Source organism: Muscardinus avellanarius (genome assembly GCF_963383645.1).
Source record: "Muscardinus avellanarius genome assembly, chromosome: 13".
NCBI lineage: Eukaryota > Metazoa > Chordata > Mammalia > Rodentia > Gliridae > Muscardinus > Muscardinus avellanarius.
This window is the reverse complement of record NC_137799.1, coordinates 57234916-57262812: the sequence shown is the minus strand read 5'-3', so window position 1 is coordinate 57262812 and position 27897 is coordinate 57234916. Positions and strand designations below refer to the sequence as shown.

The 27897-nt window shown below is 36.3% G+C and overlaps 1 protein-coding gene across 3 annotated transcripts in view; it reads right to left on the bottom strand.

Moving 5' to 3' along the window:
* Positions 1-27897, bottom strand: part of BNC2 (basonuclin zinc finger protein 2) — a gene marked incomplete at its 3' end in the record, with an annotated part of 307358 nt that overhangs the window by 141374 nt on the left and 138087 nt on the right. For all 3 annotated transcript variants that reach the window (XM_080708832.1, XM_080708833.1, XM_080708834.1), the window contains one exon: positions 6027-6129. In XM_080708832.1, coding sequence (XP_080564958.1) covers positions 6027-6129 — 103 coding nt within the window. The remainder of the gene's footprint in view (positions 1-6026; positions 6130-27897) is intronic.

Genomic DNA, 27897 nt, shown 5'->3' with positions numbered 1-27897 from the left:
ATGTAGGACTGACACAACCAAAAGGCTTTTGATTATAGGATGCTCATGATAAATAGCTCTAATTTAGAACTTCATTATAAAACTGAGTATGAGTAGAACATTTTTAAGGTACAGACTTGCCAGATTCAGTAAATAAAAATATAGGCACCTAAATGTACAAAGTATATAGTAATATTAAAACCATTCATTCAGTCATCTGAACTTCAAATATAATGGGGTATTCCATATTTTCTATTTGGGTAAAGGTCTCTATAAGTACTTCTGTTCTGATAAGAAAGGCAAGTATGGCTGGGAGTGGTGATGTATGCTTATAATCCTAGTACTTAGGAGACAGAGACAGGAGTATTGCAGGTTCAAAGCCAGTCTCAGCAACTTAGTGAGGCTCTCAGCAACTTAGCAAGGTGCTGTTTACAATTTAAAATTAAAATAGGTCTTAGGGTATGGCCCGGAGGCAGAGGCCCCTGAGTTTCATCCCCAGTAACCCCCCCCCAACACACACACACACACAGACAAGTATAAGCTGAGAGTTTAAATTTAGCAATGCTGAGAAAAAAATATTTCCAATGAATTACAAAAAGAAAAGGTGAAATTAATGGATTGCATGAATATTAAGTCTTACAGTACATTAAACCGTAAAGCTGGTTAGTATATGACACTAAATTTATACTCATCACTATTTCCTGTGGCAAAGAGCTGAAGGTTACACCTGGCACCATATTTTACATATGATATATGCTTAATAAATATCTATTGATTATTTTGATAATGCAGGACGAGATTTCTAATATTATGCTTAAAAATCTGAAGAGTCTGGATAAAATATGGGCAGGAAAAAAGGAGGCTTGATGAGTAAATAATATAAATAATAATATAGGACTATCCTTTCCTTGAATGAACTGCAAGCAGTAAAAGGAAATTACATTATAAAACATAATAAAAAAAAAGGTCTAAAGAATCAGTGCAACAAGCATGTTCTTACAGGAAGACAAAAGAAATAACATTCATGTTAATTCAGATTGCCTGGAAATGAAACAGAAATTCTAGCATCCACACAGCTTATTGGAAGGGCACATCTTTTTCTTTTAAGTTAAAATATTTCATCAGCAATGTAGCAATACTCTCAGCAACCTAGTGAGACCCTGTTTTAGAACAAAAAGTAAAAAGGGCTGGGGGTATAGCTAAGGGGTAGAATGTGTTCAATCCCTAGTGTACACACACACACGCTCACACGTGTGAGCGTGTGAGCTCACACGTGTGAGCTCACACGTGTGAGAAAGGCTGAAAAGGCTGCTATGGGGTTTATCAACTATATAATTAAAAATATCTTTTTATTCATCATTTCTCTTATTCTTGCCAACTGCTTGCCTAATATACCTAACAAACTATAAAGAGAAGAATTGGTTTATTGCTATTTTGGGTGGTAGGTATTCAGAAAAAATAAGCTTCATTAGAAATATAAATTAATGATTTAATAAGGGGGAAAATTCTAAATGAATTACCTTTCTAAAATCTGCCCAACTCTTGTATCAAATATAAAAATCAAATAATAAAAATAATTCTCCAGTTATATTGGCTTATCAATAAATATTTCTTAAGACTATTTAAGAACTCAGTTTTTTCCTTCTTAGTTTTTACTTTATTTACCTTTATTTTTATGGTCTAGAGATAAAGTCTTCATCTAAATTACAGGCATTAACATTAATTTGAGAATACTATAATAATTTAAATGGCTTAGCTATAGGAGTTATAGCCTCCAGATTTTCACAAGGCAACTCTTATGTTTAACAGTCTCATGACAAGCAGAGACTTCTCAAGGGACAATGAAGAGTAGGAAGTACTCTTTCTCCCTCTCAACCCTATCCTTGCCCACGACTGGGCATGTCCTGGTTTTTTTTTTTTTTAAACACGGTACTGGGGATGAAACCCAGGAGCATTCTACCTCCAAGCTACACCCCCAGCCCTATTTTTTAGTCTTTATATTAAAACAGGGTATCACTGAGTTGCTGAGGCTGGCCACTAACAGTGATCCTCCTGTCTCAGCATCCCAAATGCTGGGATTACAAACGTGTGCCACCACGCCCGGCTGTCCTGATATTTTTAAATAAGCCATTTAAAATATTTTACTGAAACCTCAATTCTGCGCATGGTTGAATTACAGAGTATGAAGACAAAGGGTCAAACACAACAAACTGAATTTCTACTAGCAAGAATACTTACATCACCTGAAATGAAACTGTTAGTGCTTTAACTCTATGTTGATACTTTTGAACTAAACAGAGTTGAACTTGCAGAAAACATCCCCTTAGGACTCACTCAGATAATTTTAGGTGAATGAAGGAAAAACACAGAAAGGCAATACAAATACAAGAAAAAGAACAGAGTAGTAAAGTAAATTAAATGTAAGTGTGCTGGAGTCTTTTATCCGAGGACTGAACAGATACATGGCAAAATTAGAAATTCTGAGGTATTTTTACCCATTAACTAAGTTATTATTAGGTTTAGATATTATATATATTTTATATAATATGAAGTTTGGATATTATATGTATCATATATAAAAATATACATTTGTTTAGATAAAATTTAATTCATTAAATCTTGCTTTCAATTATTCCAGTGAAAGAGTTGAGATTCATTAATAAGGAGAAGGGGTAGTAAACTCTTTATTAATTCAGTGAGAAATACCTAGTGGTATTTAGGAACTGATCTGATCTCCCTTCAATGCCCAACTCAATAGATTTTTAAGGAAGTAATTTATGAAGAATGATACAAACTACTAAGTAATATCAAAACCCAGGTTTTGTAGCATAATGATTAATTTCTCTCTTTAACTTTTGAAAATATTTTTCCTACAGTTTCTGTAAAGCAGCTAATGTTAACAATTTAGACTCGAGGAGCAACTTGTATAGCAATAAAACAAGTGAGTATGAACAACTGTGTATTACGTCATATCGTGATTCAGTGAATCAAACATCTTAGGAAAAGACTTATTAAACTGTGGATGCTACCAACAAAGGAGATGGATGAAGACATTCATTTAAAAGAGGCCACCAAATTTCTAAAAATTCTTTCAAAAGAGAATATCTGATGTTAGCACTTGGTTATTTTTGGCCCCAGATATTGACTTCTTGTAAATTAACATAATAATAGGTAGAATTTATTCAGTGCTACCATAAAATAATTCCACAAAAGTTATCCCAGCCATTCCATGTACCGTCAGAGAAAAACCACACACTAGAAAAACCAAGTCACTTCCTCCTTGTCCCACACTTAGGACACTGTAATGTATGTGTAAGGCAGCCAGAAGGATTGCTGCATTTCACCTCTGCACAGAAATAATTGGAGACATGATTTCAGGGTTTCTGTGCAGGGGGGAAGGAATGAAGCAATTAGTTGAAATGCTAGGGGCGAAACGAGTGGGTGCTCTCATTCCACTGCCAATTCAAAGGCTAGACGCCAACCTCTCACTGTCATATTTGCCCTAATGAATGGGGAAGAGTGGCTCTGTATGTACTTTGAGTTATATACAGATATAACTCTGTTGTAAGGGATAAGAGAGGTCAAGATGATAATTATTGATGATTGTGAGGGAAGAATTAGAATTAATTTTGTTTAAGATCTGAGAAACCCCAAAATTAATATACCAGAAATAGAATTTCTTAGCACAGTAGGAAAAGCAGAGTCTGGTATAAAAGAAATATCTTATTTAAGTTGGGGAAAAAAACACATCCTTCAGTCCTCGAAACAACCATCAGCCAGGAATAACGTACGTTCTTCAGGAAGGAAGAAATACAGCATTTTTTCATTGTATTACTAATGTAATATGCACATGGAAGTTAGATAGATAAAACAAACTCAATGACACAGTCAACTTCTATACCCATAGTGCTCCCACAGCAGATAGATGATGTTAATACAAGATGGCTTTAGAGAAAAAAGTGAATAAATGAAAAGCCCTCTGTTTAAAGATTAACTCCTCTTTTACTGTTCAACTACTGTCCAGGTTATTTGTAACATGCAGTATTTATTAAAGGTTTCATATATTTTATCTTAATTTTCACTATAGGATTATTAAGTGGATATTATTATTATTATTATTATTATTATTATTATTATTGGGGGTAGTACAATGCCTTACACATGCTCAGCACATGCTCTACCACACAGCTACATTCTAGGTTAAGAGTAGTTATTATTAACATATTCTACAAATAAGAAAACTGAAGGTCATGTTGAGTCACATGCCACTGATGTGGCAGAGTCAAGATTTGACCTGAGAACAGTCTGTGCCCACACTGCTTCCAGTGATCTTATGTTTCTCGATGGGTTGATAATAAGCTCTGCACCTATCTACAAAGCCAACACGTCCTCAGGGAAAGAAAGATGCCTGAGGAGTGTCATCATCTGAAGGAACTGTGTTCCCTCAAATTCTTATGTTGAAGTCATAAACCAACCCCAGTATCTCAGAACATCACTATATTTAGAGATAGTAAGGAGTGGCTATGTTAAAATGAGACCCTTATAGTATACCTCAAACTAGTCTAAATGTGTTCTTCTAAGAAGAGGAAATGAGGACATATAAGAAGATGTCATAGGCATGTGCATACAGAAGGAATACCATGTTAGGGTGGCCATCTGCCAATCAGAAAGAAAGGCCTAAAGATAAAACCAGCCTTGCCAACAATTTGATCTTGAAATTCTACCTTCCAGAACTGTGAGAAAATATATTTCTGTCATTTAAGCCACTGAGTCTGTAGTATTTGGTTATGGAAGCCCTAGAAGACTAAAATAGGTAGAAAAAAATCATCAAACACAGAAATATATATAGCTCATGCAAATGTAACAATTGCTCATCTGTTTCTTAAGACTGTATTGAGAGTTGTTACAGATTCTGGCTGTGTTAATGAAGCCGAAAGAGTTCTATCCCTGAAGGATTATGGGATGTGGCTGTGTCACCCCAGCACACTCCTTCCAATACTCTGTCTGTCTGTCTGTCTGTCTGTCTCTCAGAAACATGGTTGAAATGTCCCCCTAACTCAAACACACATGCCTGAACAAGCAGGGCACATGATAAATTGAAAACGTTTCAAGGCATGGCCTGACGCTGTTACCTCAGATCGTGCTAGAATAACATGACATTTATAAAAAATACAACCCACTGGATGTTTGGCACTGCTTGGGAATGAAGAATATGTCCACTTAAGAGCCAATACCCCAGGCTGTCAAAAAAATCTCAAGCCAGGATTTCTTTTATAAACATTATCTATCTTTTTAAATTCTACAGTCTCGGAGGTGAAAAAAAGGTCTGCTTATTTCCAAGTCTCCTTTCGCCTAAACACAATAAACGTAAACCATATGCAAGAATACGTTAAATTCTTAATCAAGGCACATCGACAGAAAAGCTCTGTGCACCTGGCAAAAAGCCTCTATACTTACACCCTCTGCTTGGCCTCCCACCCCTAACCGAAGGACATGGCACAGAGCTCACACCCCACCAGCATCGTACACCTCTTGTTCCCAGACACACCGAAAGGGAGTATTTACATATTAATTTTTCAGATACCAGCCAAATAATGTTCCTGTTCACTCTCTCACCCACATTAGATGATAAAAAATTTAACATCTGGAAGGATTAAGTTTAGCCCCTAATATCTATAACAAGGGTGTGCAGTTCTCAGGCAAAGAGGACTTGCCAGCTTCCCTTTGAGATCCAGGTCCTGAAAGGCCAACTGTGGTATGTTTGAGTTTCCATCAAGCCTGGTGCTTGCTGGCTGCTGCTATGCTCAGCGAGAACCCCACAGCCCAACTGTCCTGTAAACATCTCACCTTTCTGCTGAGAGCATCTTGCCTACCCTTGCTCCTTGGAGCTGAGACTATGCTGTCTGAGAGCAGTAGGCTGAATGCTAACTAACAAACACTCAGAGTGCAGTCGACCGCTCTCTTCTACAGGCCACTGACTGCTCTAAAAACACACACATTCACATGAACATAACAAGAACAGGAAGAAGAACCCAGGTTTTCCTCACCATGTGCCACCCAGCCATGTTTACACTGATCGCACGTCCTCAGGTTAATCTTCCCCGGCTGAAAACATTCACACGTGCAGTTTACCAGTGTGCAACGGATGGCCTGCAAAATAGAGGAGGGGAAAAGATCACCATCTCTTCAAAGGTACTATATTTTTTTCACAATTTTTAATAAGTACAGCCCACTTCCTTTTCTAAAGGCTATTTTCTGTTGGTAGAGGCCTGGAGAATTTTGAAAGCAAAATTTAGTATCATTAAAATCTCTTACAAAAACAGGTAAGAAAACAAAGCTCATTTACTAAGTTTTAAGTCATTCATAGAAACCTTATTTAGAAAGATAGTACAAGTAGAATATAAAGAACAGATTACATATTCTACAAAATTCTGGATTTGTAACACCAGAGGTACAAAAGAGAAGAAAATGCTGTTGATATATATTTCCACTTCAGTTTACCCACTTTCCAATCATGTAAAGAAAAACACATTCTAAAAAGACAATGTTCAAGTGAAATATTTATGAAAGTAAAACATAGCAGATAAACATTCTTAATATTACTTTTCTTCTGCTGAGTTTCATTTAAATACTTTGATAGTCTTTCATATATATATATATATTCCCCCCACCCCGTACTGGGGATGAAATCATGATCCTTCCTTTCTTAGCCTCCCAAATGCTGTGATTATAAGCATGGCACCATGCCTGGCTTCTTTCAGATATATTTTGAAAGACACTCTGTTGGTTCAATAAGAACTAGCATATCTCATGGTGTTTTTTGTTTGTTTGTTTTTTGTTTTTGCGGTACTAGGGATGAAACCCAGGGGCATTTTACCTCCAAGCTTCACTTGCAGCCCTATTTTTTTTATTTTTTATTTTGCAACAAGGTCTCACTAAGTTGCAGAAGGACTCACTAAGTAGCTGAGGCTTTTTGGAAACCTCCTGTCTCAGCTTCCCAAGTACTAGGATTATAAGCATGCACACCATGTCTGGCTTCATATTTCTATTATTATTTTCACTTCCCAACTACTTGTGTTTTTCTTTTATTTATTAATTCTATTTTCATTACTATTTTGAAAAATATAAAACTTTTATTTAAATGGAGATATAAAAATTAGTTCAAATTTTGTTTATACATCAGATGCAATTCAGAAAAAAGCCATTAATGTGAATATTTTATGCCTGGAACAGTATAACTTTATCTTAGAAAACTGAAACACAAATACAAATCTTTCATTTCCTTTCAAGGACTTTAAAAATATCATCTCACCAGTTTATATTATAAAGCGAATCCATAGAAAATTAGCATAAATGGAGCATAACATTTTATGAATAAAAACCTGTATAAGAATTGTGCTAATGCTGACCTGTGCTCTTAAGACTATAGTTAATGAATTTGTATCATACATTTAGTTCTCATTTGCATGGAAATTCTGAAGACTGAAGGGATTTGGTGTAAGCATTCATAGATTAATAATCTACTGTAACTACCTGGACTTCCAGGAAAAGATTTCTGTACAACAGATTTGGATGTGATCAGTGATTACTGATTTTGGCGTGGGGTATACAGGTTACTCGGAACCACAGTTCTGTGCCTCGAAGTGACACTCACAAGGATCCAGGTGCTCCCATTCCTGGACCATTTGGATTTTTATAAAAAAGATTTTACCGGTAATAGCAGTATTTAGATACTATTATCACGACTGGGACAAATTTGCAAAGACTACACTGAACGGGCATCCACTGCTTCCTCTATTCTGAATCAGGCAAGTTTAAAGTATTTCTCTTTCACTACTTAACATTAACTCTATGAGTGACTCTGTAGTTTCAGATGTTGGAATCCTCGCTATATAATCCTTTGGTGCTTCACTCTTATTTCTTCTGTTAATGTCTAGGGAAATAATCATTTCTATCATTTGCCTGATTTCAGGGACTCTTTTCCAGTGTCAATTGCCCAGCTGTATGTCAGCTAGATTGTAAAATTTTGCTGCATGTACTAGTGATGAAAGAAATATCACTAGTCTAAGGGGAAATATTTCTCCCAAAAGTTCTTATTTCAGTTCCAATACTTTACTGACCAAGCAACATATCAGAACATCCCAATTTAGAAATAGTTTCTTTCTGTAATAAGTTTACTAGTTAATGAACTCGTAAAATTGATTATATTATGACCCAAATTAAAAACAAACGAAAAAGAATTTAGAGTATAGTGATTTCATTAAAAAGAAGGTGCTTTAACAAACCATCCAATTATAGTTCAGATATGGGAACTATATTAACACTAAACATTTCAGGTACAATAATAAATGCTTTTATAAGTGATTTTTAAAAAAAAAAACCACCTCTGCTTTACCAAAATCAAGGGATGGACAAATAGAAATGAGCTTTCAAGGACTATGTTTAACTCCAGCATAAACAACATAAATCATTTTCAATCATTAATTTGGTGGTACTATTTTATTTTTAAAAATCCTATTTTTCATCATATTTAAAGTATTTCTTCAACTTTATTTATAGCTATATTCAAGATCAGAATAAATTAAGAATAGGTTTGCTCTATTTTTGTAAATTTATTTTATCACTAGTTTAATCATTCATTAACTCTGAACAAGTTTATGATTTAAATTATTTTCTCTTCCTAAATAGCTTTATACATCTGGTATATTTTGGATTTAAAATTTTCAGATCATCATCCATTCTTATGAATTCTACTCTTTTTGTACCTAAACATATAAACATTGGAACACCTCAACTCCTTTTGTATATAAACACTTAAGCAGTGTAATAGCCATTTTGTATCTCTATGAATTCCAGAAGGTCTATTTGTTTTAAATTCAAATTTACATAGCCTACAATTGTTCCTTAAGGGAATTATATATATTTAAACAATATGGTCTAAATAAATATTTTGAGTAAGAGACATTTGTGGCTTCAAAGGAAGTTTTATTCTAAACAACATTTTGGAAACAGCATAAAACTTTGACATACTATTTATTCATAACAAAATAGAACCCAATGTGATCACCTGCCAACTCACCCACACTTTAAAAACATGAATTATCATAAAATTATCAAAAAACATCTAGGCCTCAAAAATGGGCATGCATTATACAGAGACAGTTGGAAAAGAATAGAAATGACTGCGCTTTCATTCTTGGGAGGAGATTTGCTTCTTCCTTCCCTCAGCTAATCTCAGAGTGCCTGCCATTCTCTGCTGGACACTCGGAATAAGACCCAGCTGTCCATATCACATTACCTAAACTACAAGCTCTGGAATTGCAGTGAGGAAAAGTGCAGACAGTGCAGTAAGACTGCTCCCACCTCTCTATGCAGAGAAAAGCATTCAGTTCTGGCTAATGTAGATTTCCAGTGCCCCTCTCCAGGAACCTGGCTTATCATCAAGGAGGTCCTATAATTCTGTTTTAAATTCTTACAAAGTTATATTCCCCCACATCCCCTAAGAACAACCATAATAATTTTTTTCAGCCTGCAACTTGTTAAAAATAATTATTCCTCTGCTTACCTTGACCAGGCATTTCTTAAGAGAGAAATCCATACACTCAACAGCTACTGCTTCCACTTCCTCACCACCACCTACATTTTAATTCGGCAACCTGGATTCCTCCACGAACATTCCTCAAACTGCACTTTCTGAGAGGCAATGTTATTATCACATCAGGTCCTCTTTTCTACTCTTCTCATCCTCCTAGACTTTGATGCAGTTTGCAACACTAACTCTCCTTTATTCCTGGGTGGTGAAAACAAACTATTCTACTTTTTTCTGGCAGCAACTTCTCTTTCTCCGCTGTAAATAAATACAGGTGTTTCTCATGGCCAAACTTTTCATTCTCTAATTTGGCAGATTCATCCTCTCCTCTGGCTTTGAATATCATCACTATGCAAAATCAATCACTCTGGAGCCAGGGACTGTGTTAAATGGCCCAAAACGAAAGGGAATGTGTGGGAGATACAGCAGTTTGGCATTGGTGGGAGTGGATTTAGAGGAGAAACCCTAAGAATATGAAGAAAGTTCCTCAACAGGCTTGAGAAACACCATCCCTATTACTCTGTGTTTTCCTCTACCAAATCCCATGGATTTTTAGTCACTTGCAACAGTAAACTCTTTCCTGGTTTTATTAATAATAGGTAGACTAGTGATCATTTGCTATTTTACAGGCAACTTGGTATTCCTTTTATTTCACAAACGAGGGGGAACTGAGGTAGAGGACAGCTAAGTAACTTGCTGAACATCATTCCACCAATACCAGTCACAAAGACCCATATGTGTGAGCACTCCATCCCAGTGACTAGGGATCACAGGTAATAATCCCAGTCACAGAAAGGTAGGCATGGGGAACTTTACATGGACATCCTCCAAAATGATCTACCCCTGATTTGCCTTTCTTCTACCCTCACTGTGACTAACCCTAATTCCAGTCTTCTTTCTGGACTAGTCAAAGTGGCCACTAATTAACCTACTCATCCTTCTTTTCTCTCTATCCAAATTAACATTCTCTCTCCTCAAGAGTTCCACACATTTGATCTTTCTGTGTGGCATTTGCTTTACTGAGATTCTCTTTGCCCTCCTGCCAGCTTCTTCTTGTTAGAGCAAAAACAGTGGATGGCAATCCTCATGGATAAAGACCTGTTTCTACAAGGAACTGCTCTCCACCTGCCCACCTCCCAACCCCTACTGTGCATTGTTCACACCCTTCGTATTCCAACTCTGAGAACCACCCATTAACAGGACAGTTACCTGGCCTCCTAGTCTCCTACTCAAGGCAAGTTCCCCATAGTCTTCTGTATCATGAGGGATGTATCTGGTATCTATCTGTCATAGTACTTTCAAAAGTTGTGACTGTGTTATTTACCTGTGTGAGTCTCTGACTCGGGGCTGTATCTGCCTCTACAACTTATGCTTCAAAAAAGCAGAGCAACAAATCTGTTGGACTTGCAATGTTTACTGGCAAATAATATGTGCTCAAAGGTACTTAAAGAAATACATGATTCTCCAAGCCCCTTTCCTCATCTGTAAGATGATGGTAGTAATGAAAAGAGAACTATGTCAAGACTTACACAGTGAATATAGAGCCCATGGTACCCTACGTAGCAACAGTCAAAGCTCAATAAAGGACAACCATTTATGGCTTCAAGAAATATCCACATACTACATTTGAATGATTTTCTTCTCATTATTCTTTTTAATTTATTGTTTTATTCTAATACCTTGTAAAATACTTAATACATAATCATAATGAGTAAATAAACTCTTTGGCATACACAATACCATATTATTCACACTATAATGCTCTAATATAAGGTGGGTATGAGTATCATTGGTCTTATGTCTCTTAAATGATATAGTGAGAAGAAAAGTCTCTGGATTACTCAGTTTATTTCCATTATCTATAGAAAAAGAAAAAACACACAACTAAATTAAGGCGTGTGTGTGTGTGTGTGTGTGTGTGTGTGTGTGTGTGTGTGTGTGTTATTGGGGATTGAATTCAGAGGAATGCCACCTCTTACCTGCACCCCCAGCCCTATTTTTTAATTTTTTATTCTGAAAAAGGATCTCACTACCTTGCAAAGGACCTCACTAAGGAGCTGAGCCTGGCCACAAACTTGTGATCCTCCTATCTCAGCCTCCCAAGTACTGAAATTACAAGCTTGTGCCACTGCGCCCAGCTAAATTAATACACTTAAATTATGAATATATTCAAAAGTAAATCTAAGCTAGGTGTAGTGGCACCAGCCTGTAATCTCAGGAGAGAAAGGTCAACCTGGGAAACTTAGCAAGTAAAAGAAATAAAAGAACATCTAAAATACACAAAGTAAGGTAACTTAACTTTGGTCAACAACACTTTTATATTTGAATGTTTTGTTTTGTTTTGTTTGTGGTACTGGAAATGGAACCCAGGGGCATTCTACCTTGAGCTACGCCCCCCTGCCTTATTTTTTATTCTTTATTTTGAAACAGGGTCTCACTAAGTTGCAGAGAGCTTCACTAAGTAGCTGAGGCTGTCCACGAACCTCGATCCTCCGGTCTCAGCCTCCCAAATGCTGGGATTACAAGCATGTGCCACCATGCCTGGCTTATATTTGAATGTTTAATCAAATTTGGGAAATATTCTGAATGAGTTCTAAACCTCCACTCAAATAATAGATTCAGTTATTACTAAAGCTGAAGTTCCTTTAGCTTCATTACACTTATAACTGGCTTGAACTCTGCAAATATATGTGAACTGAAGATCAATCTCTTACAAAATAACATTTCTCAAGAAAGCATACATTATTGCTTCAATTAATGTGCAATATGCCACACAATTATTTATTGATGCTAATTAATAAGTCTATTCCTTGTTTAAGAATGCTTACCCAATCTAATACCCCCTCCAAAAGAAAAAGACAGCATAGGACCATGAAGCAGATAGAAATATAGAATATATATTCTGAAAGAACTATAATACTAAAGGGAAGTCTCTAAAAATAAAATTTATTTCAGTTTGGATTTTCTCTACCCACAAAAAAGGAAGAAAGGAAGGAAGGCAGTTCATACTATCTTCTCTGTAAGTGTTCATTAACTCTGGCCACTCTCCTATAACTAAAAATTCCTTCTTAAATCCAATTTCTACTTGTTCGCTACTGAGAGGAAGGTCAGGATTTACAGCTTGGATTATATTTTACTTAAAACATTTTTAAATCCCACATTAAAATTAAATTTTAGAAAAAGCTAATTATTAATATAGCATCCATTCCATCCCAGTAGTGTCTACGGTAAACCTAAGTATTCAATTTATTTTATATAAATTAACTAGCTATAATGATTACCAGTGACAAGATACAGCTTTTTTTTCTAACAAGTACAATTTTTAAAATCCAATTGAATTGTCTACTTTGAAAGTTTTATATAAGTATCATAAAATGTAAAATCGATAAACTGTGAGGATACAAAATATGTTGTAATCAAGTATTATTAATTAACCACCAAATACAATACTTACCTCTGAACATATACACAGGCCCCAGAAAGAAAGCAGACATGGTGTCACACAAATCTTTTCACAGGATAGAAAACTTGTTCCTTAAATACTTCTGTCTTGGTGGTGTGTATGTGTGGGGGGCTATGGCATAAAATTCACTATAATAAATCTCAAAGGTAATTATTCCAGAACTGCCACAGAATACATGCAGTATTAGCAACTGAACACTGTGGATAAAGAGGGTGATCTTATACACGACCGAAAAGATGGGACAAGCACACTGGTAAGTCCTGTAAATGAATTTCTAAGAATGCACTTCAAAAACTGCCACAAAGACTCTGGAGAACTCACCCGGCAGCAAGGGGGATGTGTTTTCTCTTATATGCAGAAGCCAGGGGGTAATCCAGGTATAAGAGGGACTTTATGTAGTGGAGGAGAGATACCAATGGGGCAATGGCGGTGGTCTAGGGAGGATGGTGCTGGGGGAGAGGAAAGCCAATGAAGGAGGCACCAAAGGCTGGTGTTGGGGGAAGACTTTCAATGGATAAGTGTGAAATTACCAATGCCAGATCAGTATCATGTATAAAGAAAGCAAGGGAAGGGGATGGGGAGGGAGACAGGGGGAAGTTCAACAAGTACTTGTGCACAGATGTCCCTATCACTCTGAACTACCTAATGACATAACATTACAATGTACCATAAAACTAGTTTTTAAAAAATATCAGCATAGCCAGGCGTGGTGGTACACGCTTGTAATGCCCACGCTTGGGAGGCTGAGACAGGAAGATCACATGGGTTCGAAGACAGCCTCAGCTACTTAGTGAGGCTCTCAGCAACTTAGTGAGACCCTGTTTCCAAATAAAATATAAAAAAGGTCTGGGAGTATAGCCCGGAGGTAGAAAGCCTCTGGGTTCCACCCCCAGTACCACAAAAAATAAATAAATAAAAATAAAAATAAAAAATAAAAAGTATTGGCAAATATCTTCCTGTAAAGTTCACAGGAAAGTTTTTTTTTCTCTTCTATTTTCATACAGAAGAGAGATATTTTGGGGAAAAAATGACTTCCTAAACTTAGAGGAAATTGGATTATTTTTTCCCGAGTCATAATGCAGTTTAAGCAAAGAGATTCTACATTTCTTAACATGCAAAGCGTGCTGCACAACTACTAAGTTTACTTATGACCAATGTGAACTATACAACTGCTTGAGAAAGTTGCTTGATTACAAAACCTACATGATCAAAGTAAAGGAATATCTACCCGCTATGAGTTAGACTGACATGGAACATAGACCAAAAGACTCATGGTTATAAAGATTCTAATAAAAAAAAAAACATTTTATTTCCAACCTTAAAAAGTCTAATTCTGACCACAGGACTATTAATTAGTAAGCTGGATATGTTCTCTGTATTTACAAAGAAACATAAGTCTGAGCTTAAATAGACAATGCACAGAGAGTTTATAAGAAGTGGTTATCAAGTCGCACGCTTGTAATCCCAACATTCCAGACACAGAGAACGGAGGTTCACGGACAGCCTCAGCTGCTTAGCAGGGCCTTCACAACTCAGTGAGACCCTGTTTCAAAATAAAAATTAAAAATATAGGGCTCGGGGTGTAGCTGGGAGGTATAAGACCCCTGGGTTTCATCCCCAGTACCACACCAAAAAATGATTATCAGTGATTATAAAGTTTACTATAAAAGAGCCCACAAGAATGTTAACCTACAATATAAATGCCACTACTCATGCAGTAGTAATAGCAGAAAAAGAGACAATGAGGTTACTCTGATTAAAAAATCATATATAGGCTCTGAAGTCATGAATAAGTTCCCAGACACTGGAAAAAAAAAAAAAAAACTCACAGACACTATTCCTGTGAGCCTTTGGAAGATGTAAAGGTATTATTTAAGAGAATCAAAAAGGCTGAATCAGGATAAATTTTATTTTTGTATTTTCCAGATAGCTACATTATATATAGAGAGAGAGACTAAAAAAAGTATGTATCTATTTATTTGTGTCCTAATTTTTACATCATTCTTCCTAGAAAAAGCAAACTTTTCCTGGACTGGGAAGAATGACACGATATTGATATGGTGCCTGTTAGGTTTGTGGGCTATTTCAGTTCATCTAGGTTACATTGGTTGATGTCCCCCTTTCAAGAAACTGATTGGTTAACCTTTTGGTGGGATAAAATTCTCATTTTCTTGGCCGGTATGCTTTGCATTGTAATACTTTTCTATTGTCTGATTTTCTGTTGTCAGGGGCTAGTAGCTCACACATTTATGCCTTCTTTTCCAGAATATCAAAGAAGGATGGTTCTAATAGTAAGCAAAAAAAACCCAACCTCCCCATGTCTCCTTTAGATCAGTTAGGACAAGACTTTTGGTCCCTGGATTGAAAGGGCCTACATCCCTTGTCAGCTCAGAAAAATCTATAGAAGATGGAATTTTATTCTTCATCAACCCTTAAGATTAAGGGACTGAAGTCTGGGGAGGGGAGAAATGAAGTAGGATAGAAAAAAATAAAATATTAGGTAGAAAGGAGACAAACTGGGAAGAAAAGGAAAATACAGTTTTAAAATATGAAAAGTTCATAATCTCTAACTCTATCCTATAGGGTGTGTTCTGTTTTAGGCAGAAGCCTAAATGAGTCCACACCCTTAATCAAAATGGCCCCTCTCCAGACCTGAGATTACTGAGATGTTTAGTAAACAAAGGGTGCTGGAGAAGGAAAAAGGTCAAATACAAACCACATACTACCCCTCCTTGCTGGGGAACCAAGATTAAGGGGAAATAAAGATCACTTCTGTGTGATCCCACCCACCTCCTCATGGGGGCCTACAGAAGAACTGAAAAAGCCGCAAAGACTCCATTGCCTGGACACCTCTATACCTCTTAAGATGGCCTGCCTTCCCCCAAATCCCTCATTTTTCTAACTATAACCTGTCTTTTTCTCTGAAAAAAAAAGCCACACATATATAATGAAATGCATTATATGAATTTAAGATTTATATGATGTACTGGACACACTGGCACATGCCTATCACCCTGGCTAATGGTAAGGGCAGGGCGAGGCAGGAGGACCACAAGTTCAAGGCCAGCCTGAGCAACTTATAGAGACCTGTCTCAAAATAAAAAGGGGTGTGTAGCACCTCTGAGTTCAAACCTCAGGACTGCATAATAAATTACTTAATATAATACAAAATTATGGTAAAAATATGCATCTTATATGGTTGCAAAAAACCTAGAAAGTAAAATAACCCTTCAATAAAGATTCCTTACCATTTTTCCAATTGCTTTTAATGTCATACGAATAAAGAACAACTTGATAAAACTATCATTTGTTGTTCCTACATGCTTTGTAATTTCTTGGTATCTTTTCAAGAGAACGCACATTATTCAATCTTGTGTCTGAGTTGGAAGATGTAAAAACTTCAAGTCTGTCTAGACTCTCTATGAAGGCCGAATGCAATTGGTTTAAATAGTTGACAATGTCATAAACATAAAAATCCTGGTAAAGCCAAGTGTGGTGGTGTAGGCTCGTAGTCCCAGTGACAGTATGAAACAAGATATGAGGATCACAGGTTCAAGACCAGCTTCAGCAATTAGGGGAGGCCCTGGGCAACTTCATGATACCCTGTTTCAAATTAAAAACTAAAATACAACTAGGGATAGAGCTCCAAGGTAGAATGCCCCTGGGTTCAATCCCCAGTACTGCAAAACACACACACACACACACACACACACACACACACACACACACACACACACACACAGCACAAGCACTAGGTAAATCAAAGATCTTTAAATTTAAAAAAAAAAAAAAACCATGAGAAAAAAATTACAAACATAGAAAATACATCAACTTCACAATAAATACACCCAAAATACTTGAAAGAGAGTTGCTGAGGAAAAGTGACCTTTGAACATCATTTACTATTAAAAATCAGGAGATTTTAAACCTCACTTTGAGCCAATCGTGGTGGTACACTTTATAATCCCAGTACTTGGGAGGCTGAGACAGGAGGAGTGCAGGTTTACAACCTAGTAAGAATCTCCTCAACTTAGTGAGACCCTGTTTTTAAAAAATAGCTAAAAACAGGGGGTGCAGCTCAGAGGTAGAATGCCGCAGGGTTCAATCCCCAATACTGCAAAAGAAAAAACCACCTCACTTTGAGTTTCTCTTAAGAAAACACTAAACCTGTTTTTAAAAAATAGCTAAAAACAGGGGGTGTAGCTCAGAGGTAGAATGCCACAGGGTTCAATCCCCAATACTGCAAAAAAAAAAAAAAAAAACACCTCACTTTGAGTTTCTCTTAAGAAAACACTAAACCTCAATCAACCAACAAATGGATCAATGCAATGTAGCATATTTCTTATAATAATGATCTATTATTTGGCCATTGGAAAAAAACAAAGAACTACTGAGATACTCTAAAGCATGAATGAATGAACTTGCAAACATTGTACTAAGTTGAAGGAACAAGTCACTAAGGATACCATTTGATTCTACTCATATGAAATACCCAGAGCAAGAAAATCTGTATATAGGAAGCAGATTTGTGGGTGTATAGGTCTTGGAGTATGAGGGAGTCATAGCTAAAGGGCATGGAGGTTATTATTTTTTGAGATTTTTTTTTTTTGAGGTGGTGAATTGTTCTAAGAATGGGGCTGGGAATATAGCTTAGTGGTAGACGGCTTGCCTAGCATGTGCAGAGCTTACCCTAGTAAGGTCCTAGGCTCAATTTCTAGCACATTAAAAAAAAATACAAAAATGACTGTGATACTGGTTGATTATAATAATGAATACATTCAAATATACTGAATTGTATACCTGAACTGGGTGGAATGTGTGGTATGTGGAATGTATTTCAACAAAGATATTTAAATAGAAGGAGTAATCCCACTGTACCACTTACTTTAGTGGTGTTAAACCAATTAATTCCCCAAATACCCTTCCCCAGGAGACATACTACAGCACGACAGCTGTCCTTCACTCTTTAGATCTTCAATATATAAATGTTACGTAGGTTGATAAATGGAAGGTGGACAAATGACTTGCACTGCTACTTAAATCAGAAAACATTTCCACTTCCAAAATATAAAACATATCTATTTAAAAACAATTATTTTTAACCCACTGCTATCGGGTAATTTAGGGCATCATTAAAAAATTGGTGTGTCAAATAAAAGCAAAACCATTTAATTATTTATTAGCAATATTAATATCAAAGCACTAAAAAAAAACCCTTAACGGAATTTGTTTTAAAAATGACAATGATGAATTCTGTTATGTGTATAAGCAGAAACATTCTTCAATTTACTGTGAAGGAAAACATGACTTTAGTCCAGAAACAAATTTAGGGGAAGGGGCAAAGAACAAAGAAACTATAATTTGTGAGTAAAGCTTTATACCTGAGTATGAAGGTTCCTATATGACTGTGAATATATAAATACAGACAGGGAAAAAGGGACATTCAGAGGCACATACATTTCCATACACACGAATGCAATGAGCATCTTGGAGTCATTACCTCACGATCACAACCTACTATCAATCAACATGAGGAAGACCCCATTTAAATAATTTAAGAGTTCAGAGCAAAAATCAACAGCGGGATGTAGCCAATTATATAAGGAAAATACTCATGCTTCTATGGCATCAAAGCGTACGCAAGCTTTGGAGTGTGGATGTTTTTACCCCAATTAAATTAGGCCTATGGTAACACAAGCTATTTTGTTAGGCAATTAGTAATATTAGAGAAATAGGAAATGAAAAGACATTTTAATCTGGGCAAAAACCATTTCATCTTCTTACCTAACATTTAACAATTAAGATATTCTATTTATTGCTTGTATACAGACTACTTGGACAATTGTGACAAGACAACTGGAAAGAACATACTCTTCATGTATTTATCTATCACCTAGCTGAAAATAAGGGGTTAGCTCACCACAACAAATAATCACATTCTAGTTAAACGCAGCATTTACCAGAATATATAACTATATATAAAAAGCCAAAGTAAGTGATAATCATCTCATTTCACATTAACATTGAATCAGCATTTTATATTTCATTGATAAACATTTATTCATTTTCATTGATGGAATTTTAAAGGTGGTAATATGATTCATTTCTCCATGGCATTCGTGAAAACAATTACCAATATGATAGGGAAAACATTAATAAGGGAGAAATTTATAATGAGAGTCAAGAAGACTTATAAACCTTTAAACACTTTATAAAGAAAATATTCCTCATTAAGCAAGAAGTGAGGCAAAATAAAGCCTAACTCCTGGTTTCAGAAGTACCCCCCGAATCCTGGGAAGAACATTTGATTTGCATGATGATCCATTGGTGACCAAGCAGAGAAACACAGGAGTAACTTGAGCCTTGTCCCTAGATTTGCTAAATGTAATATACCATCCTAAGTCTGTGATACCTTTCCTTCCTAGGTGCCCAGGGCTCCTGCGGGAAAGATCCAGGGCTAGAGCCTAGCCTGTTCCAGGTCCTGCATTCAATGCTCTACATCCCCCCCAACACACACACAAGGAAAAAAGAAGTTCCACTAAATCTTTATTCTTAGTATAAAGAGCTGGTCACATTACTTCAAATGCCAGAGCACTGTAATCAATCCATTTACCAAGCAAGGGCATAAGGTAGGTGACCTTTTAACTAAATTTACTCCTCGAGGCTTGTGAAAAAATTTGCTCCAGTAAAGCAACAAGGGAGGAAAGTTGTTGCATTTTAGAATTTATCATTTCAAATGATAATGAATTACCCAAGCCAAGAGAGGCAGCCTTTGTGAGACTTATAGCATCCCATGTTTGTACAGTGCTATCTATGAAGCTTGTATAATTCTTCAAATATGCATATTTAATAATCAAAATCCTAGAAATTAGAAATTTTTCAAACATCAGAAAAGAGGTTCTGAAATGTCCCTAAGTTAGTGACTAGGGCTCTTTCCACTTAGCCTGTGAATGATAGAAAAGGACAGGGATAAATTGTCCTTGCTACCCAATCCTCAATGAGATTTCCTTAGATATTTTTTTCAGTTTCAATAGTTTACAACTCACTATAAATGCAAACACAAAGAAAGGAAAGGGACAGGTGAAGGTTTAAGTCAGAAAAGAAAGTGGAAGAAACGGCTAAGTAAGCAGTTAACCACTTACATCAGGATCTTCTACAAACAGTGGCCCATTTTATTTTATTTTATTTTTATTTATATATTTATTTTTTGCAGGTTTTGGGATGAAACCCAGGAGCATTTGACGTCCGAGCTACAACCCCTGACCAATTCTTTATTCTTTGTTTTGAAACAGGGAATCACTAAGTTGCAGAGGGCCTCACTAAGTAGCTGAGGCTGTACATGAACTGGGATCCTCTGGTCTGAGCCTCCCAAATGCTGGGATTACAAGCGTGCACCACCATGCCCGTCTTAGTCGCCCATTTTAGATAAAGAAACTCAGAACCGTATTATAGAATCTCTAAGTGGTTACATTAAGAATTGTCAAATTCTGAAAAACAATGAGACAAGGCACTTTCAAGAACACTTAGTTTATTATGTCACATCTTACCTACGCCTATGTTGAAAATGTTCATTAATAACATAAGTATCAACAAACCTTTTAATACTTTCCATTGTACTTATAACTGTGCATCATAAATACCCCTGAAAACAGTATGTCTTTTTGCCTAAAAGCAGGTACCACACAGCAATCACAGCTATTAATATAATATTAATGATGATGATGATGATGATGATAATGATGATGATGATATGATGAATGGTCTACGTGTCTACTTATGTGTTATTTATGTTAGGTCACAGATGCCCCTAGGGTCTGTGTTGAGGCTGGTGCTGGCTTCATTAGAGCTTCGTATAAATCAATGAAGGCATATCTTGCTTTCACCAGTGGCTATCATTTCTTTTAAAAGGGAGTTTTCTCAAATTTTAAAGAACTACATTCAGAGGCTCAGACAAATCCCACAAATTTCTATAGAGTCTCTAAGCATCTGAGGATAAAATGTGTCCTATAGTGTTGAAAAAACATTATTCTCTCTTTAAAAAAAAAGATTAGTTGGTTTAAAAGACAGGAAGATATATAGTTATAGAGAAAGACAGCAAGGAGCAAGCCATGTAGCTACTAACAAATACTTCAACAGGACTGAGCAAACCGAGAGGCCTATGCAGTGGTTGTCAGGAACTTTGAGCTAACTCTCGAAAATTTAGAAATAAATAGAAAGCTTAGTGGAACAAAAGGGAGTCTTCCAGAACAATGTTAATGTCATCTTGGGCATGTGGACTGGGTTCACATATGTGTCAGCTGAATCAACATAATGGGCTATAACAGCTTCGAAGCAGCTAATATGGTCCATTGGGTCAATAATCCGTGAACTAAGAAGGATTTACTTGATAGACTACAAATGGTTCATAAGAACTCAAGAATCACTCCATCAGATCAAAAATCCAATTTTCATATGGTGCCTTTTTACAAATTAGCCAAAAGAAAGTAATGACTAAAGGACTTCAAGGTCTATCAGTTCAAAAATCATGTTTTAAAGAACAGTATAGGGGAGAAAGTAGAAATTAAGTATCTTTTGTATATGGAAGGAGAGAATCAACTTTTAAAGGCAAAATACATATTCTTAAGGAAAACTAATATACAACATAAAATATTTCAGGGGCTCTGCAGCTCTTCCCAAAGATATGTGTATGAAAGGAGAGAAACAACTGAAGCACACACACACATGCATTAATACAATCTCTCCTCTGTTAAAATATCTATACGCACTATCACTGAATGGATTTTATAAAACTATTTCTAGGATAGCAGCGCCTGAAAATGAAGGTTGATATTTTATTTTGGTTTCTCTGAACCGCTTGTACCATGGGTCTGCTATGCAAGACCTGAGAAGACAGGGGAAACATCTAGATATTGGCAGACTCCTTCATTTTCATTTATGAAAAAATACAAGCAGGAGAAGCTACAAAAGGTAAATAGCATAAACTATTGTTTCCAGCATTTAAAAAAAGAGAGGAGGGCTGCTTTTCTGGCTAGCCAAAGTATATGCAGCCAGTGTTTACAGATAACTACCTTCTGCCCTCTCTAGACTGTGAAGAAAAAGGAGCCTTTATTCTGCATTTGTAAAATTTCATTACACATTCACACTAGGTGATAGTGGCTGTAGATTAATTTTTTAAAATGTAAGCCTATCTATGTGAATAATTGTATTTACTAAGTTCATGGCTACAAAGAAAAGCACATAAAAATGCTCCAAAAATATAACAGACTGTAATTAGAATTCTTAGCAAGAAAGAACTCCTTTACCAGAGAAGAAAATGTGATCTATCACCTTTCTCTCAAAATGCTATTAGCCTCTCTTCATCATAAGGACAACAAGAAGGAATCGTTTCTTTCTCTTTTTACAGGAGTAACACTGAATAAAATAATAGATGCTTTCACATCAAAGTGTATTAGCTATCGACATAAGCTTGGTCCTCTTAACTTTTACACAAGGGAAAGAAAAATTCCAATAATTCTGAAATAGACAGATAAAACTTTTCTCTGTGGCTACAGCCACGCACTATTATATGTAACTGCTTATTTTTAAAAAGAGTCTTATTGGTGCTCTCTGAAGGATTTTCTTTTATACATTGCTTTATCCTATAATTTTGTCCCTGTTGGGCACGCTGCCTAAATTTAAACACAAACAGTCAAGCAATGAAGAAACATTAACACATTTACTGTGAACAAAAACTCCCAGTTGTACAGTGAAATTTTAATACATTTCAACTTATCTCTTTTACTAATGGGGAGAGTACAAACCCTGCAGGAATTTGCTCTGCAAACTGGTAATTACAGTAGACTCACTTTTTTTTTATAATGCATATGTATAGTCAGATACAAAAAACCCCGGCTGCCCTTTTGATGTAGGTTACAATAGAAATGTTTTTAAAAATTATGAAAATCCACAGCAATTGTAAAGGAATGCATTATTTCATGGAAACGTGTCCTTTAACTCTGTATATGGACACAAATAGACATATAGTTAGATGTGTGCTTTACACACCAAAAAATGCAAGCTTTATCTGCATGCACTTTTATTTCATTGTCTTCTATAATCTTAGTACAGAATAAATCTGCTCTTATTTGTACAAAGCCAGCTGTGACTTTAAATATCATAATTTATCCATCCTATAAAGATAAAAATTCTTTTCTTCTATGCCTGGTTTTCCTATGTTGTTCCCTCATTTTGAGGATTTATATCTGTATTTTCAGATATCACTGAAACCCTTCACTAAATAATTAAGGACTACAAACAGTAATTTGTCTCTCAGGGCAGGCACATGTGCCTCTTGACCAAAACAGCCTATGTGCCTAACTAAAGGGACCAAGAAGCCAGGCACAGTGGTGCATGCCTGTAATCCAAGTACTTGGGAGGCTGAGACACGAGGATCACATGTTCAAAGACAGTCTCAGCAACATTGCAAGATCCTCAGAAATCTAATGAAACCTGGTTTCAAGGCTCCAAAACATAAAATAAAAAGAGACTGGAGGTATAGATTCAAGGTAGAATGTTCCTGGGTCCAATGGGGGGAGGGAGGAGAAGGGGAGAGAGATTAAAAAAAAAAACCTATATACTATATTAATAGTAGCATACATAATTAAATAAAATCTTTTTTTACTTTCTACTATTCATATAACTATATTTATCTGTCAAATTTTTGGTTCCATAACAACTTTCTAAGAAACTGAAATCTGCTAGACTGTGAAGAGGCTATCAATATATAACAATACATGATTGACATTATACTCATGTTTCTAAGGATTGTCATACTTGGGGGAATAAAAGCAGATGAAGCTTTTAAATGGATATAACTTTTATAAAATTCTACAAATGCCAAAAGATGAAATTCCTAAAATGTTTATCTATGACTGGTTATTATGGACAAATTCCAGGGATCACTGTCTGAAAGTGGAAATTATAGTATTCACATGAAACATCCAGCATGGATTTACTACCATAATATGGAATTGTTATACAGAAATCCCTGCCTGGTCTTTCCAATTCAGATAAGAATAGTCGGATGTAAACATTCTCGGTCGGTGTGGCTATGGCAGAATGGACTTACCATTACATGAAAAAGACATTTTATAGACACTAGAAGTTGCTACCTTCTACTGAGCACTATGTTTAGTTGTTCTTCTATGCAATATCAGTAATATTCTAACCTTAGGTCTCCTGGTATTACAGAAAAGAACACCTTCCCCTACACCATTACCACATCTCTGTTCTTGACAGCTACCTTTAACCAAGAACAAAAACAGACTGATTTCATCCCAAAATCCAGTTATTTGCTCTACCAAAGACATTTATTTATATATCTTTGGGCAACAACCAGTGCTTTTTATCTGGAAATTAAATGACACAATTCCCACTTTATAAGACATCAAAATGTATATATTCCATTATTTCCTTAAGCTCAGTTTCTACAGTTACCCATTTTTTCCTTATCAAGTAAATTTTGGCTTAAATATCAATAAACTAATAAGAGAAGTACCCTTCAAAGACAGCTACCTGTACACCTTTAGTCTCTGCAACATTCATGCATGCTGGACAAACACAACTGAACACTAAAACATAGCACCTTTTAAGTATGTGTGGTATATCACAGACAAAACACCAATGCATTCACTCTCTAAGAGTCTACTATCCCAGTAACATACACACACACACACACACTATCCCAGAAACACACACACACACACACACACACACACACACACACACACAACTAAATTTTGAAGGCAAAGTCATTGGAGATATGTATGAGCTTAATGTCAACCATAACCAGGTATTTTAGAGGGCTAAATCATAACTCCTGCTATAGAGACTTGTAACTCTCTTCATGTCAAAAGGAAAGAGATAGAAATTTAATATTCCCTTTACTTTGCTGCAAAGCACAGATATGGCTAGGAACAAAACCCTACATACAGCAGTCTGTCATGACAACACACACACACACACACACACACACACACACACACACACCCTTCTAACACCTTCTCCAAATGTAGGGCTCTGTCAATCTGTCTTTCATAAAGGTACAAGTAGTTGGAGAGAGTCAATTTTAATTCTCTGTACAGGCTGATGAAATCTTCCCAATCTGCTTGCTTGCTTTGAAAGAGGATTAAATGGGTAGACTACTATAGAATCTTGGTTAAAGGAGAAGTGATACATAAAAAGTATGCAATACACTGAGATATGTGCAGTACTTTCACACATCTGAACTTCTCTTTGGTGAGTAGAAGGGCATTTCCGTATGTTGCAATGCTCCCATTCCAAGATGCATACCAAAGGATAGTGTCCTAGTACATGAGCAAATGCACACACATCAGCTTTGGTGGTCTACGGAGGACATGAGAGGAAACAGAGGTAGACAACAAAGTTCTGTTGCATTCATCACTCACCCACCTTTAAAACTCAGATGCATAAAAAAGCTGAATCTGAAATACATTATATATTTTAAATAATCTTAAGAGGAACCATAAGTAGATGAACATAGACACTGCTAGTCATAAAACTATACATGACTTAGATTTTTGCACGCCTTATACCTCATAGGTTCGAAGATGGCTGTTTGCTGCCATATTTTCGCAATTAGTATGTTGCACTTGAGTGAGCCATAAATATATGTGAATTTCACTGAAATATTATCTGAATATCCATACAGCTGGCAGTGAGCATGCTTTAATATTTTATCTATGACCATATTCAGTAAATGTGAGGCAATTATTTTAATTGTAAAATATATTACCTATGTTCAAATTGTTCAACACCAAGACACAGCTGCCAGATGGTATGCTTCAGAAAAAAAAGTAAAATAGCTGGGCATGATGGTGCACACTTGCAATTACAGTACCCGGGAGGCAGAGACAGGAGGATCGCAGGTTCTAGACCAGCCTCACCTACTTAGTGAGGCCCTCTGCAACTTAGTGAGACCCCGTTTCAAAATAAACATTAAAAAAAATAGGGCTGGGGGTGTAGAGGTAGAACACCTCGGGGTCAATCCCCAGTTTTGCAAAAAGAAAAGGGGGTGAGAAAGAAGTCAAATGGACATGGCAGAATTTAAAGTGGGTGTGTATTTTAAAATAGTATTTTCTTTTAGAGGACTGGTATATTTACAAACTCAGCTTTCTATTTCTTCATCAAAGTTTAATAAATTTTTGAGCCAGGGCATGCCATGTTTATGCAGCCATTTTTAGCTGTCAAACATCATTTTCAGTATTTGACCCCACGAAAATTAGTTTTGTATGTCAATTAGTTAAAATAGTAATTTTCCCCAATCTACTTGTTTAATTTTAAAGTTAATGATGGGGGTGGGGAATTCTCTATTGCTGGAAGCAATATAAAGAGGCAGTATTATCAGCTAATAAAGTTAGTGTGTGAGGCCATTATACCCGAGTTAATAACTTATAACGCTCTGCACACAGGTGTCAGGCACCTTTCCTTTTTGTCTAAGGAAAAAAAGATGAGAACTGAGAAATGCAAAATGTATGCTAATGCCTCCAGTATGAAACATGTTGCTTTAATTGAGGCTCACAGGAAATAATGATGGTATATCTTTCCTTTTAAGGTATATCTTTTCTTTAAAAAGAAACATCTTAGAGAGGATGAGGGAGTCCATAAATTAAATCTGTAATTCATCAATGTGCTGAGAAAGCAAGGTTTTACAACACAATCTCATATTTTTTTAGGCCAAAAGTTTCTACTTCTTTAAACAGAGCAGAACCTTACCTATTAACTATAATTATTATATTATTATTATATTATATAATTATTATATTATTCTGGCATAATCCAGAATAATCTGTAGCACTTTAAACAAACACAGAGACCAAGAACCACACTCCAGAATCACTGCATTAGAACTCCAAGAGCACTAGCAAAACTCGACTTTCTCTTTCCTTGGATTTCAGGCCCCAGGAATTTCATCCGTCTCACCCTAGTCCAGGACCTGTAATTGTTAATACTGCCATACACATAAGAGACATCGACTGTGCTAAGATGTTCTGCTTAAAGGACTTCGGGGGGCGGGGGGAGGGGTTTGAGGGAAATCCCAAACTTATGCATCCCCTTGGACATTGTGAGGGAAGTGAGCAGTTTCCTGAGGAAGGCTTCATGAGCTTTTCCAAGATTAGAAAGCAGAGCCTCTCACTGGGAGCTGAGGTCCACGCCAACCGTGGAAGCAAGATCCTACTCCACACTCGAGTCTGAAACTGATGGAGGGGAAAGAGGAAGCTAGAGAGGGCAAGGTCTAGGGACCTAAATGGCTATCCATTTTCATTTTAAATGGATGCAGGGAAAAGACATAAATGATTAATATGAGCAATCAATTCCTGTAATAATTCCCTTCCTCCCTAACTGCTACCACTCACTGGTTTTTCATATGCATTTAAGAAAGAGAGTTTGCCCACCACTAACAATGAAGAGAGCCACGATTTTCTATGAATAGGAGTCAGTTAAAACTCTATAAAATTTAGCCGGACGTGGTGGCACACGCTTGTAATCCCCGCGCTTGGGAAGCAGAGACAGGAGGATCGCGCAGGTTTAAAGCCAGCCGCGCTGGCTTAAGAGACCCTGTTTCCAAAAATAAAAAATGGGAGTGTAGCCCGGAGGTAGAAGGGCTTCCAGGAACCCCAGTACCACACACACACACCAAAAAAACCTATAAAATTTAAAAAGTAATGTACAGGAAAGTGTCCATCAAAGTTCCATAGAATATTGGCTCAGTAATTTTTCTGTTTTTTTTTTTAATCAATATTGCAGTGAGTTTGGAAGATATATACTGCAATCAAGTTTTGCCATACTAAAAATTTTCTAAAGAACC